A 22648-nucleotide genomic window follows, 5' to 3' on the forward strand; every position below is an offset into this window, starting at 1 on the left:
TGTTTCAATTATACCAGATTGAAAACGAGTATAGAACCATTGGTCAAGCATATGGGGCTGTTGCTTCTTTTTCTGAGGGAAATAGAGCATATTTTACAACCATATATTTTGTAATCAACTCGGTTGAATGTATATAAAAGTTAAGCTGTTTATTTTACCGACACTGTTCACTCATCTATCCGTTTTGTTCATTCATGATTATATTGAATTTTTTTTCAGGTTAAATGTGTCTTATTCATATAGTTGAGGCTGATGCATTCAAGTGCCGCATCAACGTACGAACATATTACTAGTTACTTTAGTCTAAAGAAGGGGGAGAAATTGCCCTATACGAATGTGCAGCGTTTGTGTCCAAATTTTTTATTGCGAGCCTCAAAGCCTACACCTAAGGCTCTACAAAGGCATATTTCAAAACTTATTTTGTTCTCTTCTTGCATCACATCAGCAAGCAAGAGCCCAACCATACATAAAAAAATCTTGAGAAGTTGTGCTTAGTACTGAGGACCACCTTTTTGGAAAAATCTTCTTCCAAACAGGAAGTCTTGCTATCCTTAACATCATAATCCACGGTGCTTTTTCTGAACAATTATTGCTTGGTATTCCACACGTTTACCTTTGGAGCAAGTGGAACTTTTCTTTTAAAAATAAAAGAAAGCCGAATGGTGGAGAAGTTGGACGGGACAATTGTTGCGAGTTGTTTGAAAAAAAAAAGGAAAAGAAAAGAGCACTTGCCTTTGTGGCTTTGAAAAGTGTGTGTTTTGTCGACTCGCTCTTGGAGCACTTGCCTGGTGCCTTCTCATTTAAGTATTTTTGAAAAGTGTGTGTGTTTTGTTGACTCGCTCTTGGAGCACTTGCCAGGTGCCTTCTCATTGAGTATTGGAGCATTAAGAGCAACTCCATCTTTGGAGCTCTTCTCTCTGGCAATCCACTATTGAATCCACTTTATTGAACAGTAACTGCCTTTAATGAATAGTAACTACCTTTAATGAATAGTAACTACTATTAATGAATAGTAATTACCTTTTGCATCTCCACCATTGAAACCCTCCCCCTGGCAATAGGTAATAAAATAATAGTTTTTTTTGTTTGTTTAAATAATATAAAATAAAAAAACAGGAAAATGGGGCTGTAGGGCCTCGGGCTGACACAAAAAACAATAAAAAAATGCCTTGGCCCTCGGGCTGCAGGCCTGTCAACAATCCACTCCCCTTGTGCTCGGGCTCCCACCCTCACTCGAGCCCTCCATGGTTGGAGAAGAATCAACCGGCCCTCGGGCCCCTTCCTGCAGCCCGTCCCCCGAGCAAAGTAGAAGGCTGGAGTTGCTCTAAAACACAGGCTTTTGTGTTTTATCGACGTAATTGATGGTGTTCATGTTACACTGTGATTCATGATGATGACATAATAGAAATAATAGTAAAATAATAAAAGAGGTAGGTGTATCGGCACCATCACAGAAATAATAGTAAAATATAATTAAAAAAAAAAACAGAAATGGAGACATATGTATCTGGAGCCATGTGGAAGATACTGAGAGAAATTGCACTGTATGAATGTGTCTGAATTTCGTTTTATTCACTAGACTCTCTTACTTTAGTCTAAAGTTGGGGGAGAACAATTGCAAAGAAGAAAAACTAATGAAAATTATTTGAAAATTTTGAGTTTTAACGATAAGAATAAAATAAAGGGTAAAATGAATAATATAATGATTAATTTTTAATGTAAAAATTTATTTTTTATTAAAATAAATAGTATCACGAACTTTTCGTTAAAACACCCTTACAAAAAATAAACTAACCTTATTTACAAAGTTATTTACGAAGTCTTCATGTAAATAGTAAAGACTTCGATTATCAGGCTTAAAAGTCTTCATGTGCACGCTTTCCATCCCACTTTCTTTCCCCTTTTTTTCTCTCTTACTTTGTCTCTCTGTACCCGTCAAATCCCTCATCCCCCCTTTTCTCACTCCCTTACCGATTCTCTCTCGCCATTCTCAGTCTTGCCAGCCGCAAACCCCTTGACATCGCATATACCACTTGAGACCGTCGTCGTCACCGTATGAACAAATCTATGATCAGAAATCAGAGATGGGAGCCCCATGACCGTCGCCTGCACCTCCGTCTCAGAAAAGTGAGCCAAGATCCAAAAGCCGAACCTCGGATCTTGCTGCAAAACGGTGAATTTGGTCCCAATTCGAAGGAAATTTTAAGCCCAGAAAAGCCTTGGTTTCACAATAAAAACCCAGAAACTTGAGGTACGAAAATTTCAAATTTTTTGATGTTTTTTATTTATTTTCAGTGTTAATTTATGATTAAATTATTATTTTTGATAAACCAATTCAGAATCTAATCTGGTTTTACCTCGACTCCAGAGTAAAAACCTTGAAACTTGAAGGTATAAAAAGTTAAAATTTTATTTTTATTTTTATTTATTTTCAGTGTTACTCTCTGATTAATATTATTCTGGGTTTTGTAGAAATGCTATTCTTGCTGAATACTTGCCATGTAAGTGATTTAATTTTTGCTTTTCGAATTTCTACTTTTCATGCATAATTATGAATATGTAGATGATTTGTGGGTAATTTTTTTTTTACTTAATCTCCAATTCAAAGTGTTCGCGTCAGGAATTTCCGTCGGGGATGTTTCCTGGCCGACGAGCGCACAGCTCCCCTGGAGGTTAGCGCCGGTTGAGAACTGCTGTCGGGCTTCTGCTTCACTGTCGGGCTTTGTCGGGCAAGGCTCGTCGGGCAAGACTTATCGGGCAAGACTCGTCGGGCAAGACTTATCGGGCAAGACTCGTCGGGCATGACTTATCGGGCAAGGCTTGTCGGGCAAGGCTTGTCGGGCAAGGCTGGAAGAGAAGGACATCGTTAACTTTGAAATGTGCCTTTGTGGGGCCTTAGGTGTAGGCCTTGAGGCTCACAATCAAGATTAACGTCTAAGTACTCAGGCGTGCCACTGCCATCTGTAGCATGGCATATGTAAAATGGATGTCGAGTTTTAGTTATGTATATATATATATATATATATATATATATATATATATATCCGAGAAACCGTGTTAGTTATAACAGGTGCCTTTGTGGGGCCTTAGGTGTAGGCCTTGAGGCTTCCTATCAATAACTAAACCAGTACTCGCACACATAATATTTGTTCCATTGACTGTGGGAGTCTTACAACTATTATACTTCTGATTACCCGAATCCGAGAGATAGAACAGACCCAAATAGGTGCCTTTGTGGAGCCTTAGATGTAGGCCTTGAGGCTTCCTATCAGAATTCGTTCTTTGTACTCAAACATTCTAGACCGCGGAATGGAATGAATCCAAATAGGTGCCTTTGTAGGGCCTTAGGTGTAGGCCTTGAGGCTTCCTATCAGAATCCATTCCACGCTTAAGCGTTCTATGATATTCATAATATAATAGAAATAAAACTAAGGGATAGGTCGATCACTTGCGCCCCAAGTGACCTCGGACTTCTTGTTTATCAAGGACTATCGTCGATGGGTTAAGTCCACATAAGGTTCTTTTTTATGCCTTGAAGTCAAAGACTTTCAACTGATCAAATTTGCATGCCCGAGGGCTTAGAACTTAGATCTGGTTTGAACAATGAAGATATATTCAAATCGGATCCAAGTACTGAGAGTGTCTTTTAATAGTCATCTTACTAGAAATAACTTGAATACAACTGAAAGTATACAACATATTGCTAGGCTAATGAATAAAAAGACAAAAAGAAAACAAAAAAGGTCAGGCAAGGTTTAACCTTGTCGGGCAAGCCTGATCGTCTTGCAGGTCCCTATCTTTGTGGCTTTTCACGGGTCTGAGGGCTTTAGAGAGAGGTGAGGAAAAAAGTTTAAAGAGAAATCGATACTACAGCAAGGTTGAACAGGGTAGCAGAGCTATTACAAAGGTTTGAGTGAAGGCTTGGGTTGACTACAGCTTCATTTTGAAGGCAAATCTGGCTTTGAGCAGAGTTTATGCTTGCATTTGTTTGTTTGATTGAGTGTCCTTATTCCTGATTTCTCTTTCTTCTTTTATAGACAACTCAGCTTGGCCTCTTGTAGCAGCAGCCTTGCTCGAAGGCAACTTGAGAAGCAGTGACTCATCAACTATTTTACTTGTTCTGCCATTATAAAGTACTTTATGGGCTGTATAGCTGGCCAGTCTATACCACTTGACTTTTGGGTAGGTGAGCAAGTGGTCTTCATGAGCTGCACCAAGTCAAAAAGCCATTTTCTGCTTTCTGGGTTTTGACTGGGCTTCGGCCAACACTCTGGGCTTCGGCCGACTCTTCCTTTAGGCATTCTTTTGGGCCAGCCCCTTTCCTGAGCCCAAAGTTCAAGTTTTTGAGCCAAACAGTGCCCCATTCAATTGATATTTAGCCTGGAATTCCAGGCACCAATATTAATTGAAAATGTGCATGCGGCTGCACCCTTGTCTTTGGAACTTGTATCTTCTAGATGAAATTAATGGCACCCGGAGTCTCTTGATCTTCTCGCAACCCTTGAACTACTCTCTGATATTCTTTATAAATGTCAGCTGTCTTAACAAACCATCATCGAATTCAATTTTCATTCTTCCTAAGTGTTTCTTCTTTCTGAGTCTCTTCCCAAAACCGTGAAATGAGTTCTTCATATTTTAAGTGGAGTCTCCTAAAATTCCCTTTCCGTGAGAAAAAGAGTTTTCATCAGATAATCGCTATCTCCAACACCTTTGGTCGAACACTCCGCTATCTCCAACACCCTTGGTCAGGCGGCTTCCTCACGAAGGCTTGCTTTCCTGCTTGCTACCGTGATAAATCTGGCTTCACCATCACATATGGTGATGGTCCTGATTAAGGATGCTGCACCAGGCGTGTCTTGGCCTCATAACCCGATCACCTGATTGGGTCCCATCCATGAGGACATCGGAAAACCAGCCGAAGATATCCTTGCATCCAAAAAGAGAATTGATTGTAATACATTGGCCTTGAATCCGTTGTAAACTTTACCAATCTGTCGAAATGAAATATACATTATTTTAGCAACTCTTGTCTTCCTGTCTTCTTGAATGGTTGATAAATATACACTGCACATTAATATCCTGAAGCTGGCTTTGCCTTGCATCCTCTTCAATATAACAATCTCTAACATCCCACAACGTAGGAAAATATTTCTTTAAAAATTTAACATTAATGGGATGTTTCTGCCTATTTCCTTCAAGGTCTGCCAAGTAGTAACCTCCCCTATCCAAAATGCGACTAATAATGAAAGGACCTTCCCATGTCGGGCTCCATTTTCCAAAGCCCCTGAGCTGAGCTCCTAGAGGGAGGATTGTCTTCCATACTAAATCCCCTTCCTGGAAAGACTTCATCTTTACCTTTTTGTTATAAGCTCAGACAACGACTTTCTTTCCTTCCTGAATCTGGTTCAAGGCTTCAATTCGGGCCACATCCAAGTCTTCAATCCCTTGACACATGGCTTCGATGTATTCTTCAATGTGCAATCCAAATTGATTTTGAATTCTGACAGAACTCACATTGATCTCCACGGGGAGCACTGCATCTTGCCTGAAGGTTAAAGCATAAGGAGTTGTCCCTGTTCCTGCCCTCTTGGAAGTTCTGTATGCCCACAAAGTGTTCCCCAGCTTTTCATGCCACTTTTTTGGACTATCTATCACCATTCTTTTGATAATGTTGACCAGGATCTTGTTGCTGGCCTCTGCCTGGCCATTTGATTGAGGATAATACGGACTGGACTGGATCATCTTTATTTTGTATTTGCTTGCAAACTCCTCAACTTCTTTTGAAATAAAAGATGGCCCACGATCCGTTACTATAGTTTCGGGCACCCCATATCTGTGTAGAATCTTGGTCTCGATAAAATTCTTGACTGCGGCTGAAGTTATGGATTTCACTGCTGATGCCTCCACCCACTTGGTGAAATAATCCGTTACTACAATTATGAAAGTATTCCCTTTACTAGAAGCTGGATAGATTTGCCCGATGAAGTCCATTGCCCATCCTCGAAAGGGCCAAGGCTTGACTACTGGATTTAAAGGTACCGAGGGCACATGCTGGAGTGGTCCGTGCCTTTAACATTCTTCACAACCTCGGGCATAAGACTTGCAATCATTTTCCGTGTCGGGCCAGAAATAACCATACCTTCTAAGCAACCATCTCATCTTCGTTCCAGCCTGATGTGCTCCACATACTCCTTCATGTACTTCGGCCATTACCCTCATGGATTCTTCTTGGCCCAAGCATTTCAATAATATCTCATATGGAGTTTTCCTTAGCAAGTTCTTCGCCCATAAGACATATTTGGTTGCTTACTGTCTATTCTTCTTGCTTGTAGGTGAAGAAGGATCCTTCAAATGATGAATGATAGGCGACCTCCAATCTTCTATCTCAGTTTCTAGAACCATTATATCCAGACTGAATCCCCTTTCTAAGATAGAAGGAAGGTTTTTTCTTTGGATCTCGACATCTACCCCATATATTCTCTCCTGTATTGGCACTCCTGAGGCTAGTTGTGCCATCTCGTTGGCCGCTAAGTTGGATACCCTGGGAACATGATTGACTGATATCTCAGAACCTCAGAAACTCAGTAATTGCGTAGCCGCCAAGTAATATCCCGCCATGGTAATATGTTTGCACTTGAACTCCCCATTTAACTGATTTATTACTAACTCTGAATCTCCAAAGACCTCTACCTCTACTGCCCCCAGATCCATCAAGATTTCCAGACCAATTATTAAGGTCTCATACTCTGCCCGATTATTAGTATTTCCTTGGTAGTCCAGGAGAAATGAGTAATAATGATAAACCCCTTGAGGGTTTACAATCACAATTCCTGCTCCTGAAGCCTTCTGAGTATGAGATCCATCAAAATACAGCTTCCAAGGAATGATCCAGAGACCAGTCACTCTTCTTATCTCTTGCTGGACCCAATCTTCTTTGCCCGAGATATCTCTTCTTGGCAGGATCCAAATGCTAGTGACCTCCAAGCTTCCTAGGATATTGATTACCTCGCTTTGAGATTCTTGATGCTCGGCCAGGAAGTCAGCAATTGCTTGGCCTTTGACTGCCCTTTGGGGTACATACTGAAAACTGAACTCTGATAATGCTAGAATCCACTTCCCAATCCTTCCTGTTAGCATTGGCTTTGACAACATGTACTTTATCACATCTGTCTTTGCGATGATGTGTACGTGACAAGGTAACATGTAATGCCTTAGCTTACTGGCAGTGAAATATAGAGCCAGGCATAATCTCTCTACTGGGGAATATCTTGTTTCTACCTCGGTCAGAATTCTATTGAGGTAGTATACTGCCTGCTCCTTCCCGCCTTCATTATTTTGGGCTAGCAAACTCCCGATTGACTTTTCTGAGGCAGAAATATACAGCTTGAAGGGTTTTCCCCTTTGAGGTGGCACCAACACTGGTGGAGAAGTCAAATAGGCCTTGATGCTGTCAAAGGCCTGTTGGTGTAGTGGTCCCCACTCGAAGTTTTCTTTATCTTTCAATCTTAGTAAAGGAGTCATCGGTTGGATCTTGCCTGCTAAATTGGCAATGAATCTTCTCAAGAAGTTAATTTTGCCCAGTAGCCTCTGGAGTTGTACCTTGTTGGTGGGTGAAGGTGACTCCATTATTGCCCGAGATTTGTTCTTGTCTACTTCTACACCTCTTTGATGCACCAAGAATCCCAAGAAGTTGCCCGCTCTTACTCCAAACGCGCACTTCTTTGGATTCATCTTCAATTTATGGATCCTCATCCTTGTTAATGCTTGTTTGAGGTCTACCAGATGCTGCTTTTCTGTCTTAGATTTCACCACTATGTCATCGATGTATACTTCCATGCTCTGGCCAATCAGATCGTGAAAGATGGCATTCATTGCCCTTTGGTAGGTTGCACCAGCATTCTTGAGCCCCAATGGCATGACCAGATATTCATATGCCACCACATGTCTGGGACACCTAAAAGCTGTTTTATGTATATCTTATTATACCTGGCATTCCCATCCATAAAAGATAAGACTTTATGTTTTGCTACTGCATCTATGGATAAATCGGCCATGGGCATGTGATACTCATCTTTTGGTGTAGCACCATTAATATTTCTGTAATCCACACAACATCGTACTGCTTTTGTTATAGCTTTTAAAACGGGTACAATGTTGGCCAACCACTCCATATATTTGGCTGGTCTGATAAAGCCAGCTTTTACTAGCCTTTCAATCTCTTCTTTGACCTTTTCTTCTATCTCCTTTGACATCCTTCGTGGTGCTTGCTTAACAGGTTTATATCCCTCCTTGATGGGCATTCTATGTTCCACCAAGGTTGAATCTAAACCTGACATCTCAGTATAATGCCAAGCAACATAGTCTTTGAATTCTTGCAAAAGGCAGATAATCTTTGCCCGATCATCAACCCCCAATAAACCACTAATTTGTATTGGTCTTGGATCCTCCTCTGTCCCTAGATCAATAACTTCCAGAGGATCTTGAACTTCAGGTGGTGGCTTATCCGGCTCTGCATACAAAAATTTGACTAGCTCTGGGCTATCGGGCAAGTCGTCTGGCCCATCTAAGTCATAAATACACTCGGCCATTTGAATGGCCCTTTCTAATTCCTCTCTGCAAGATCCCCCATTGCTCTCATGTTGGCTGGTTGAAGCTTCCACCTGCCATTCCTGCTCTTCTTTGTCCAAGAACTCCCTTTCTTGCCTTCTTCCCTTCCCATATACCAACAGTCTTTTAATCAGGGATCTGACTGCCATTACCTGATCTTTCCTCTTTTGTTTAGTCATTGATGGTGTAGGGGATTTAAGATGATACAAGGTCTGTCCCACTCTTCTCTAGTAAGGAGCATTCCTTGTTCCAAAAGCTTTTGGGCCGTCACCTTGGTAGGGCGGCCGTTCTTATCATCTCCTGAACATTTCAAGATTCCTACGTTGGGGTTGTAGAAACTTGCTTCCGCAACATTAGCTGTAGGGAGAAATGGCCGTGATTCGGCCTCTACCATCTCCCAAAAGCCTGGTCCTTCTGTGCCCGCTTCATGATAAACAGCCACTTGTTGATGAAGAGTGGAGGGTATGGCCAGACTTTGATGGATCCAATCTCTTCCGAGTAAGGCTCCATAAGTGGAGGTGCAGTCCACCACAAAGAATGCCAACATGATATGTTTAGATCCCAAATCCATTTCTAAAGGCAATATCCCATGAGTTTTGGTGATAGCGCCCGAGAAGCTAGAGACCGTGAGGTCTGTAGGGATAAGATCCTCCGCGCCTCTTCCCATTTTCCTCATTTGCTTGGCTGGTAACACATTAACAGTTGTCCCCCCCCATCAATTAAAATTCTTCTGAAGGGCACCCCTTCCAAATGAGCTGTAACATATATGGGCTTCAGATGATTGGCCAATGAGTCGGGCGGCTAAACACCATTTCGTTTGTATAAATCCTTACAGGATCACCTTTGGACGCTTCAGCGGATTCAGCCTTGCCTGATTCTCCTTCTTCGACCATCTCCACATTGACATGTGCCATCATTGGCTCAGATATGAAGTAATCACCCTCCATAGTAGCGGGCTAATCAGATCTGGCACCAAACATGGCGGATAATACATACGCCATGTTGATATGAAAATTACTAGGCTCGGGCAGATCTTCTTTCTTGCTCTCAATCTGGTCCATGAATTCATCCAACCAAGCCATCACATCTACTGGAAGTAGTGGTTCTAATGCCCTTTCTTGCCGATCCATGCCCGCATACAGCGTTTGCTTTGGAACTTCACCAAAAGGATCTACCAATGGCAGAGAAGGTGGTTTCCTTTCAGATGAAATAGTTCCAAAACAAATAGGCTATGGCTTCCATCCGGGAGTTGGTACTATGATTAGATCTTCTTGAGCCCGCCTCAAGATCCTATACTTCCCAGGGTGTTGGTTCTGCGGCACGTGAGTCCCTTCGCCTTCTGTCTTGCTATTGGCCTTTTCCACCTCTTTCTTACTTCTCCAGCCGAGCTGACTACTTCCCCCAGATGATGTCTTCACCAATTTTTGATTTTGGGAGGCTTCAGATGTTGCGGGGGTCTTAAGGGAATTCATATAGGCTTTGTGCTGCCTTTGAACTCTCCTGACCATGGAGGCTCCCATTTGTTTGGTAGGCTGTCCATTCTTTCCGACCACGTACCATTTTCGCCCGAGGTGAGTAGGATTTCCTTTCCTCACAGGATTTGTTATCCCATCAATCCTCTTGATTTCCTTCCCCATATGGCCATATTGAGGATGATCTGCATCCCTTTGTGTTTTGGCCTCCATATCTTCTGCCTCTTCAGAAGCTTCATGGTTTCGAAATACTTCTGATAAAGCTTTGGGTTGGGAATCACCTCCTAATCGTTGAAAAACGCTTCGGGAAGTGTCTTTTCTTGTTGCCCCCTTGATCTTTTCGCGGGCTTCTCTCCTCGCATTGGCACTTACTACACATAACCATCCCCTTGATTATGGCTGCTTTTGGATATTCGAGGCAATGTGATTACCCTTCCTGTAGGTTTTTTAGCCAGTCTTCCTTCCTCCACTTCCCTAGTGATTTTTTCTTTTCCCTTCTCAGCCCATGCCATACTGATCATATTTATAGGGGCTTCTAAGAAGGGAACTGCAGGTTTGTCCATCATCACCTCTTCTGGCTGGCTGGTTTTAAGTCTCTTTTCCTTGGAAGGAACTAAGTCTGTTTCTTTTCTGGAGCCTGTGGAGGTTTTCTCCAATCTTTGCAACATCTGCAGCAACGTGGTTTGCAAATCTTCTGGCGTTTTTTTTACATATATCTTCTGATCGAATGTATCCCACCGGGCGTGCCAAAACTATGTTCGCGTCAGGAATTTCCATCGGGGATGTTTCTTGGCCGACGAGCGCACAACTCCCTTGGAGGTTGGCACCAGTTGAGAACTGCTGTCGGGCTTCTGCTTCATTGTCGGGCTTTGTCGGGCAAGGCTCGTCGGGCAAGACTTATCTGGCAAGGCTGGAAAAGAAGGACAACGTTAACTTTGAAAGGTGCCTTTGTGGGGCCTTAGGTGTAGGCCTTGAGGCTCACAATCAAGATTAACGTCTAAGTACTCAAGCGTGCCACTGCCATCTCTAGCATGGCAGATGTAAAATGGATGTCGAGTTTTAGTTGTGTATATATATATATATCCGAGAAACCGTGTTAGTTATAACAGGTGCCTTTGTGGGGCCTTAGGTGTAGGCCTTGAGGCTTCCTATCAATAACTAAACCAGTACTCGTACACATAATATTTGTTCCATTGACTGCGGGAGTCTTACAACTATTATACTTCTGATTACCTGAATCCGAGAAATAGAACGGACTCAAATAGGTGCCTTTGTGGGGCCTTAGATGTAGGCCTTGAGGCTTCCTATCAGAATTCGTTCTTTGTACTCAAACATTCTAGACTGCGGAATGGAATGAATCCAAATAGGTGCCTTTGTGGGGCCTTAGGTGTAGGCCTTGAGGCTTCCTATCAGAATCCATTCCACGCTTAAGCGTTCTATGATATTCATAATATAATAGAAATAAAACTAAGGGATAGGTCGATTACTTGCGCCCCAAGTAACCTCGGACTTCTTGTTTATCAAGAACTATCGTGGATGGGTTAAGTCCACATAAGGTTCTTTTTTATGCCTTGAGGTCAAGGACTTTCAACTGATCAAATTTGCATGCTCGAGGGCTTAGAACTTAGATCTGGTTTGAACAATGAAGATATATTCAAATCGGATCCAAGTACTGAGAGTGTCTTTTAATAGTCATCTTACTAGAAATAACTTGAATACAACTGAAAGTATACAACATATTGCTAGGCTAATGAATAAAAAGACAAAAAGAAAACAAAGAAGGTCAGGCAAGGTTTAACCTTGTCGGGCAAGCCTGATCGTCTTGCAGGTCCCTATCTTTGTGGCTTATCAAGGGTCTGAGGGCTTTAGAGAGAGGTGAGGAGAAGAGTTTAAAGAGAAATCGATACTACAACAAGGTTGAACAGGGTAGCAGAGCTATTACAAAGGTTTGAGTGAAGGCTTGTCCCGAGAGGGATGAAGGCTTGGGCTGACTACAGCTTCGTTTTGAAGGCAAATCTGGCTTTGAGCAGAGTTTGTGCTTGCATTTGTTTGTTTGATTGAGTGTCCTTATTCCTGATTTCTCTTTCTTCTTTTATAGACAACTCAGCTTGGCCTCTTGTAGCAGCAGCCTTGCCCGAAGGCAACTTGAGAAGCAGTGACTCATCAGCTATTTTACTTGTTGTGCCATTATAAAGTACTTTATGGGCTGTATAGCTGGCCAGTCTATACCACTTGGCTTTTGGGTAGGTGAGCAAGTGGTCTTCATGAGCTGCACCAAGTCAGAAAAGCCCTTTTCTGCTTTCTGGGTTTTGACTGGGCTTCGGCCGACTCTTCCTTTATGCACTCTTTTGGGCCAGCCCCTTTTCTGAGCCCAAAGTTCAAGTTTTTGAGCCAAACACAAAGTGAAGGATATTGAATTTTGTTATCATTTTTAAATTCAAGAAAGGCAGTCTGTGCTGCCTCTTCCGTTCTGATTTGAAGAAGATTTCTCAAGCGGCTATAATTTCATGGCAGGTTGGTTTAAATCAGTTCCAAAATTTGGGATCATTTGGGATATTTTTAGGTTTTTCTGTCCCTCACAAATCATGGCTTGCTAAAAAAACCGAAGCAGTTTAAGCTTCTTCAGCTTTTTGATTTGGATTGAAGATGATTTTTAGCCTAAAAGTCTAATGTTCTTTGAATCCTGCATCTGGGAGTGTTTTTTTTTTTCCAAAGATGTGGGATTTGTTTTCTTCAATTTTAAAATATTACAATTGAATTCTTTGTTTGGGTAAAAATTTAATTGGATTCTGTATGGGTTCTGATGAGGCACTGAATTGGGTTTGAGAGTTTTGATATTATGAGAGAGGTAGGGAGTATATTGGGAGAGAGGGAGGTAGGTGATTTGCAGAAATGGAGGGTGAGAGAAAAATGGGAGAGAAGGGGTAGTATATTATATTTTGATTTTATAATTTTGGGGGTTTTGTGTTTAAACTTTTTCAGTACTTTTTTCGCAGATATAGCCTACAAATGTCAAAGAGCTTTCAGTGTACATGTAAAGCAAAAGTATACAATAATTCCAATAATATTTTTCTTCTAACACTGTTAACTTACTCTGTTCCTTATTGTTAAGCATATAGTTTTCAGCGATCTCTGGACAATCCCTATATATGCATTGTATTTGTATATTAGTTTCACTTAGTTGAAGGTCTTGAAAAACTTAATTTAATAAATCCAAAATGTGTTTTCCTTTAGAAACCGTTTGATAACCATTTGGTTTTTAGTTTCAAATTTTTGTTTAAATTTATTTTTGGGCATTTACGATAACTTTACTTTAGTATATGTAGATTTAATATTACAATTTAGTATAAATTTATATATTATCTTCTTCTTAGGTTCTTCAAGCATTTAGCTTCTTAGAATATCATTTTTGAAAAAAGTTGGAGTAGTGCATTTTATAGTGTGGTTGAAGTGGGATTTTTGAGAGGGAAGACTAGTGGATCTCTGAAAAGGAACTGGGTGGAGGTAATACTGAATTTAATAGAGTTGGGTGTTTTGCAAGCATTGAACAAATTTTACAAACACTGAATTTAAAAATTGAATATACAAATAAAATTGTAGGTCAAATTCAATATTAGTTCTCTTAACTTTTGTTTAATAGATTTATACTATTATAGGTTTAATGAATATTATTTTTAGTTGATAATTAATTGATGATTTTGAAGTGTGTAATATCTTTTGAAATGTATATAAAAACCAAGCTGCTTATCTTACCGATCTCGTTCACTCATCTATGCCTCTGTTCATTTAGAATTATGTTTAATTTATTTAAGTTAAATGTGTCTTATTCATGCAGTTAAGGCTGATGCATCCCGTAGCAACGCGCAAGCATATTTACTAGTTGCTTCTACACTCAGACGCATTGTCATTCGTCACCACTCCTCATTCCAAAGTCAACTGTTAATTTGTGAACAAGTTAATACTTAGGAATCCTGTAGCCTGTCGAACATTATTTGAAACTCTGTTGAAACAATCATCTGTTTGCAACAATCATCTGGTTGGCTTCGATGGCTAAAGAAGCAGCAGCAGCTGCCTCATCTTCTTCTCCTTCCCGTTGTTTCACCAATTCATGGAAATACCATGTATTCTTGAGTTTCAGAGGCGAGGACACGCGCTACAATTTCACAGGCCATTTGCATACAGCTTTGTGTCAAAAAGGAATTAACACCTTCATGGATGATTATCTTTCAAGAGGAGAAGAAATATCAACATCGCTCCTCAAAGCGATTGAAGAGTCGAGGATTTCTGTCATTGTATTCTCGGAAAACTATGCTTCCTCAAGGTGGTGCTTGGACGAACTTGTTAAGATCATTGACTGCAAGAAATCAAATCAACAAATGGTGATACCGGTATTTTACAAGGTGAGTCCCTCGGATGTTCGAAATCAAAAGGGTTGTTTTGGAGATGGACTTGCTGGCCTTGTGTGCAAATATAAGGATAACGTTGACAAGATCCACAAATGGAGGCCAGCTCTTTCAGAAGCAGCAAACTTGTCTGGGTGGACTCTCTTGGATAAGTATACATTATTACTTTAACACTTCCTTCTGCTTTTGCTTGTTTCAATTTCTCTACACTTTTGGTATGTATAGATTAAAATTTTTTGTGATAGGATCAAGAATCAAAAGACCCAACATGTCATCAATTTGTGGCCTTGTCATCCATTTGTGCATATTTGGAGTCCAAATTTAGTGTACAAATTAGTGTCTCTAGCATACTTTATCCAATCTTCCCAAACTATAAAAAAAATATTGGTTTGTAAATATAACTAGAAGGAAATTCTGTTCTACTTTTGTGTGCATATTTTCTTCCCTCTTTTAAAAAAACTTGCGAAAATGTCATTTATAAGATGTTCCTTGTGATTTTATACTTGCAGGCATGAAGATGAATCGAAATTTATTCATAACATTGTTGAAGAGATTTCCACGCAAGTAATAAACCGTACATATTTGGATGTGGCCGAATACCCAGTTGGAACAGTTTCTCGTGCACAAGAAATAAATAACCTCTTACATGTCGGGAGAAATGATGTCCGTATGTTAGGTTTATGGGGGACTGGTGGAATTGGTAAATCAACAATTGCCAAAGCTGTTTATAATTTAATTTCCCACAAATTCGAAGGCAGTTGCTTTCTCAGTAAGGTTAGAGAAAGTTCAATGACAGAAAAAGGATTGGCCAAATTACAAACGACACTTCTTTATGAGATTCTAGGGGGAATCAAATTGAAGGTGGCCAATGTTGATAAAGGAATCACTTTAATTAAGGAAAGATTAAGCAGTAAAGGGATTCTCTTAGTTCTTGATGATGTGAACGACATGAAACAGTTACGATGCTTAGCTGGGGGATCAGATGGTTGGTTTGGCATGGGTAGTAGAATTATCATAACGACGAGGGATAAGAAACTGTTAACTACTCATCATCATAATATTTCGATATACAAGGTGAAGGAATTGAACTATCATGAATCTCTCGAGCTCTTCAGTTGGAATGCCTTCAAAAGCAAAGGACCTTTGGATGGTTATGCGGAACTTGCAGACCATGCAATGCGGTGTGCTCAAGGCCTTCCATTAATTTTGAGAGTTTTAGGTTCACATTTGTACCGTGAAAGGAAAGATAAGTGGCATGCTATATTAGATGGTCTGATCAAAAGCCGAGAAATTCAAGATGTTTTCAAGATAAGTTATGATGCATTGGATGAAATAGTGAAGGAAGTTTTTCTCGACATTGCGTGCTTCTTTAAAGGGGGAAATGGTAGCTATGTGATCGAAATATTAGAAGGATGTGAGCTCAACCCCAAGCATAGCATTGACGTACTCATACAGAAGGCCCTCGTAAATATAGATCATGGTTTTATATGGATGCACGATTTGGTAGAAGAAATGGGTAAAGAAGTAGTTCGCCAACAATCGCCCAATGATCCAGGAGAGCGCAGCAGATTGTGGTTTCATGACGATGTTTATCGTGTTCTGACAGAAAATACAGTAAGTTCATTTGACAACATTTTATTTGTTAACGAGACATGCATTTTGTTTTATAAGGAACTTGCATTGTTAATACCTTTGAATTTTCATACTAGGGAACGAAAAACATTACAGGCATAAAGGTGCAGCTGCTTGAATCGGATAATGAGATATGCTTAAGTCCTACAACCTTCTCCAACATGAAAAATCTTAAAATTTTCATAAACTGTAATGGACGGTTTTCTGGAGCCGTTGATTACCTCCCCAACAACTTAAGGTTCGTTGATTGGCCTGAATGTCCGTTGAAATCTTTGCCGCCCAATTGTAATCCGAAGAATCTTGTTCTACTCAACATGAGGAACAGCCATATCACAGTATTCGGAGAGGGATTTAAGGTATATACGTTGATCTTTTTTCTTTCTGTTTTATTTAAGGCTAAAGAGTCTTTTTTCTGTGTCCCCTTTGAAATGTTTTCATCCCTTCCTCTCTTTTTTTCTTCACAGAACCTGACGAAGCTGACTTCTATAAATTTATTTGGCTGTCAATACTTAACAAGAATCTCCGACTTCTCCGGAGTTCCAAACTTAGTGAGGTTGGATCTAGGATTTTGCAAAAATTTAACTGAGGTTGATCCATCAGTTGGATTTCTTAATAAACTTGAAGAACTAAGTCTTCAGAACTGCTATAACCTTACAGTGTTTCCAACAACAATAAGCTTGAAATCTCTGAGAACTTTTGATCTTTGCGGTTGCAAAAAGTTTGAGATATTCCCGGAAATTGTGGGCAAAATGGAAAGCCTAAATCGTTTGGAACTTTATGGTACTGCTATAAAAGAATTGCCTCCATCAATTGAAAATCTCACCGGGCTTGAAACCTTAGTGTTATTAAAATGTGAAAACATTGCAAATCTGCCGCAAAGCATTTATGCGCTGCCCCGTCTTGGATATCTTAATCTCAGTGGCTGCCCAAAGCTTGTTACACTCCCTCCGGAGCTTCCAATTAACTCAAACATTTCACGTGACAACTTTGGGTCAGTAGCATTTCCCAATCTATGGACTATACGTTTTGATGAATGCAATTTATCGGACTTTGATACCCTTGCAAATTTCTGTTGCTCATCTAAATTAGAAAGAATTAGTCTACGTAATAGCAATTTTGATAGTCTTCCTGCAAGCATTAACAAATTTGTGTGGTTGGTGGAACTTGATTTGTGTGGTAGCAAGAGACTTAGAGAAATTTTAGGACTTCCACCAAATATAAGACGGATTAACGTTGGTGATTGCATATTGCTGGAAATATTTCCAACATTGTCAGAGATGATACTGGTAGACGGAGACATGAGACTCATTCGTATTATGAACATATCTAATTGCCCAAGGCTATGCGAAAATTTGGCTTTGGACGTCTCCAAGATGGCAAGCGTATTACTGCATCAGGCACTTCTCTCTCTCTCTCTCTCTTTTTTCCATTTTTCCACTCTTCCACTATGAACGACTAATTAACATTCATTATATGAATCTTACAGGCGGGGAAATGCTGGGAAGTGCTAAACATTATACTTTCAGGCAGTGAAGTTCCAAATTGGTTCAGTTGCCGCAAGGACGTACGTGTGGTTACAACTGATCCTGGTTGTATATGTGAAATTTTTATTGAAATCCCTCGGACTTTCAAATGGAAAAACACAGGACTTGTTTTCTGTGCTGCTTTCAAAATCACGCAAAATTTTTCTGGACAATGCTTTTTTCATACAAGGACTGCAGTCAATGGAGTACCTATAAATGACCCGGCTCACATAAAGTCAGATGCAGCTCATGTGTGGCTAAAATATATTCCATTACCGGCTCACATAAAGTCGAAGGTGGATGAGGGTGGTGATCAATCAAAGCCGTATCTGTGTCGAGTTAGTGTTTACCGCTTATTTGGAATAGGGTCGCTCTTAAATGGCTGCGGTGTCCACTTGGGAAATTTCAGTATGCCCGAGGATGGTGGTGAAGATGATGACGATGTAGAAGACGAAGATGACGACGATGTAGGAGGTGATGACGATGATGGTGAAGATGTTGACGATGTTGCAACATTTTCAAATCTCTAATCATGTTTTTATGATGGTCATTCTTGTTTTGAAAGTTTTTCTTCTGCTAACTCAACAAGTGTGGGGTTTTATACAAAGTGCAAATAGTGAAACCATGAAATATAAACTGTATTCATTTTGGTCAGGTTTCTGACGTGGGACTTCACATTCTTCAACGCTTCCAAGAAGGCCATTGATATACGATTCCTCTCTTCTCTCTTTTGTGTTTAAGGCAAGGATTTGGCTCCATTTTAACGCTCTCTCTTGTTTTTCTTCTGCTAGTTTTCAATTCTTAGAATTCTTTGTGATTTTCGTTTACAGAAAAATAATCTCCATAGCTACGGCTAGGAGAGAAACCTATACTATAAAAATGAATCGAAATAGTGGAATTGCATAATTGTATATAGGCGGAACCCCAATGCTTTAATGCTATTTGGAGCATATGGTATCTACAAAACAAGATGCTGTTATACCATCTGCAGTTAATGGAATAGAATTCCATCTTGCTAAGCATTTAAAAGGCCACAGAAATGTTTCCACAGGAAGTCAACCGAGTGTTTGCAGATTGTATAAAACATCATATAGCTGGTTGTGTTTAAGGAACATCAACAATGCCAACAATTACGATACAACTATATATATGTTGGACAATTTGAGCATTACCCCGCTAATCCAATCTGGCTTTTACGACGAAAACGCCCCAAAGTTTGTTGCATTTCCAGATCAGGCATCAATCCTATTTGGATCATTTCTTCAACAAGCCTCGAAGCTTCACCGATTCTGTTAACGTTTATATAGTCGTTGACCAAGGTTTTATAGGAAGCAATATCAGGCGCATAACCCATATAACGTTTATTCCTTCTTAGTGAGTGAATAAAACTGTAAGTGCTCCAATTTCTTTCACAACAAGAGGAGGAACAAGGTTGTCCAAGTAGCTTCAACGCTATGGATTGGAGACTAGGTGTAGAAGCTCCATGGACAATCCACCACATTACTGGTTCCAAATGAAACCTATCATTCATAGAATCAATAGCTCCAAAGTCATTCAAGCACATAGAGAAAGAGGCATACTCCACATTGATACTTCTTCTAATTTCCTCATTGGAAAAGTATCTCTCAAAACACTTTTTCCTTTCAGTTGTAAGCTCAACATCTCGGTGTGGAGCAATCTGACTAGGGTCTTCTTGGAGCCATTCTGAACTATAATACCTAAAATAAAAGAAATAGCACTTTAAAAATATAATCATAAAGCTAAAGATTAATTTGGAAGAGTTTATAAGGATATTAGCAAAATCATTACCTTGGATTTAATGAATGCGCCAAACAATGAAGTGGTGTGCTACTTTTAGTCCATCACTCTAATAAAATGCGATACACCGCATCAAAAAAGCTGCTTTTTTCATGTAATGCCTTGCGCTCATTCCTATAGATAGCAGCTTTCACCTTTTCAATCATAACATCCCACCACTCATACACCAAGTGAAGACAAGGCTTATCTGTGTCAGCCATTCTAATAGCCTCATATATTGGAGCTGTAAAGAAAAGAATATAATCAATCTTCTCCCAAAAGTACTCATCCAATATTTTTTGCTTCACCGTCATTGCTTTAACCAAATCATCTTCTTTGTACAAAGCCCAATTCGGGCTAATCACCATTTGTTGTAAACCTTCCTTTACTTCCTTAAATCTTCTAAGCATCACAAGTGTGGAAGCAAATATGAAAAATTTTAAAATTAGGATAGCTCATAATTGAATAAGAAAAAAAAAGGAAAAAAAGTGGAGAAAACAAACCTTGTTTCGGCAATGGAGAGCAACTTTAGTTTGCAATGTTCATTAAACATAGACAATCTCATGCTATGGTTCATAATAAAATTTTTTATGGACCAAACATCACTAGCAATAGTTGAAATCCAATTGCAGTCATCGTACGAAACATCTGTTTGTTTCGGAGAGCATATACTCTTCAAAGCAAGATTAAGAGTGTGAACAACACAGGGTGTCCAAAAGATATGGGGATAGCGGGCCTCAATAAGTAACCCAGCAGCTCTAGAGACAGGAGCATTGTCAGTGATCACTTGAACAACATTTTCATGACCAATTTCTTTAATAGCTTCTGTAAGGAAGTTGGCAATACAATGCTTGTCTTTATATTCACCTTCACAATTAATTGGCCTCAAGAACATTGGCCCGCTTTCACAAGTTGCCATAATATTAATAAGTGGTCTCCTTTGTGCATCTGTCCACCCATCACTGCACAAACTTACACCTTTAGTGCTCCATGTGCGCTTGATTGGTTGGAGGCATTGCTCAATGTGACTCTTCTCTTGTTGCAAAAGAGTAGTCCGTAGTGCATTGTAACCTGGTGGAACATACCCTGGAAGTGTAGAAGCTCGAACATATGAGTTTCGATAGTGCGGATTTCTTGCAAGGTTAAATGATAAGCCACCTGTATAAAACATCCTTGCAACTTCAGCATCACACTGATCTCGAGCTTCCTTGTTAAAAGCTTTACTAAGAGGCACACTTGTTCCCTTTCTCTTCTTTGGATCAAGATTCACTTCGGGTAGATCATAACAGAAAGAACCAGTATTGGGCAAAGAAACATTCTTAAGAGCAGAACTCTTCAGCTTATATTCACACTCTCGAATTAACTTTTTCATTTCTGCAAGATTTTCATCAGTAACCTTGCTGCAAGGCGCGACCCCGTTTCCAGCCATTTTTAACAAATGAAACTTGACCCTAGAGTATGATCCTTTGTAAGTTTTCTGACAATAATTGCATTTAAATTCAGCATTCCCTCCTCCTCTTTTTCCCACTTTTTCGAGCTTTTTGACATACTTCCACAACGGAGTATGATAATTTTCAACAATCTCATCCGGATTAGCATTATCATCCGGATTAGCAATATCATTCGCATGATTATTAGGGTGATTCATTTTCCTAAATCAACAAACATATAAAGAGTAATAGTTAATCCACTGTAAAGACAAAGTTATTATAATCTAAATATCCATACCACTACACAATAATATATTATAATATACAAAATACAATAATATTATAATAACAGAAAAAGTTAAAACAGAAAAGCAAAAGTCGTCAGATGGACTATGGGGAATGGATGGGTATTATTATTATAATATTATATTATTGTTCTTGGGGAATCAAATTGTCTTGGAATGAGTATTATAATGTTGTTGTCTTCCAATGGGTATTATAATATTGTTGTCTTCGAATGGGTTGAACTTGAAACTTGAATCAGTAAAGCTGAGACCTGAGACTGGTTAAAAAAACGAAAGCTCACCGGTCACCACCACTCACCAGGAGTTGCAGACAGAGACGAAGGAGATGACGGAGCAGTTGTAGACGAAGAAGAGGGAGACGACGGCGCAGTTGCAGATGGAGACGACAGGTCACAGAACAGTTGCAGATGACGGGCAACTGGGATTCGTGAAAGTCTCCCAAGCAGAGTGATTTCTGAGAGGTAAATCCGAATTTTAATTTTTTTTTTCTGATTATCCTCTGATTTTAGAGTGATTTCAGTTAACTAAGTTCGATCAAACACGATTCTATGCGGATTTTTTGTGATTTTTTTTCTGATTATCCTCCTATTTCAGTTTCAAATGTATCCGAAAAGTAGGATACACGTATCTGGACAGTACGATACGCGTATCTCGTTAGTCCCAACCGTATCCCTTCACTCCAATACGTATCGGACGCGTATCATCCGCGTGTCAGATACGGGATACGGTCGCTTTCTCCCGTGTCCATGCATCGTAGTCCACCCGGTTCAGACGGCACAAGCAATTCAGAAAAATATTCATTGTACAGACATCAGGTCGGAATTGAGCACAACCCATCAACTGTTTACACATAGAAACCACAGCAAAATGCTCCTTCATCTTGGAGAGTGCCCCAAACAAACAATTGAAAGTCCAAATAGAGGGCAAGGGTTTGGTTTGAATCATGGAATCGAAGTAACCCAATGCTTCATCTTTCCTAATCTTTCCAGATTTGCATCGAGTTTGAATCAAATTGTCCGATTCCGAATGGGTTCGTTTAAATCTATCTGTAGTAATAGCATTAGCATTACCAGCAGCGGAATGAAATCCATCTTTTTGTGCAGAAAGGTAAAAATGGATGAATGATTACTTGTTGAGTTAGGAAGTCGTGTGCTTATCTTCTTCATCTTCCACAGATTCAGCCCAGTTGTTAGGACCACATTGTTTGGGGGCCTATTAGCTCTCTCTCTAAGCCGATACTTGTTAACCCACAACTATGTTTTGCTCAAGGCCTAGCCTGTTTGGAACTAGGGTTTCCTTTTCAGTTGAATATAAATGATGTAGTGTAATTTGTAAGACATATGAAGAATGCAATGTGTCTCATTTCCTTTTAAATGTCATTACTCTTCCTTTTTCCTGCACTGTTTCTTCGATTTCAGAGCCCATCGATTCGATGGGCAAAAACACCCAGTCTGCCACCTCTTTTGATCCCAATGCGGT

The 22648-nt window shown here is 39.9% G+C and overlaps 1 protein-coding gene across 1 annotated transcript; it reads left to right on the plus strand.

Moving 5' to 3' along the window:
- The first annotated feature begins 1946 nt into the window (after window positions 1–1946).
- Window positions 1947–18454, plus strand: LOC103443549 (disease resistance protein RPV1-like). The gene is made up of 9 exons (XM_070819848.1): window positions 1947–2251; window positions 2340–2391; window positions 2473–2501; window positions 12178–12593; window positions 13915–14634; window positions 14992–16096; window positions 16192–16470; window positions 16579–17511; window positions 17601–18454. Exons 5-9 carry the CDS (start codon window positions 14126–14128, stop codon window positions 18165–18167), a joined length of 3393 nt encoding a protein of 1130 aa, XP_070675949.1. The 5' UTR covers window positions 1947–2251; window positions 2340–2391; window positions 2473–2501; window positions 12178–12593; window positions 13915–14125; the 3' UTR covers window positions 18168–18454.
- Window positions 18455–22648: the final 4194 nt, after the last annotated feature.

This window comes from Malus domestica, chromosome 04 (assembly GCF_042453785.1).
Source record: "Malus domestica chromosome 04, GDT2T_hap1".
NCBI lineage: Eukaryota > Viridiplantae > Streptophyta > Magnoliopsida > Rosales > Rosaceae > Malus > Malus domestica.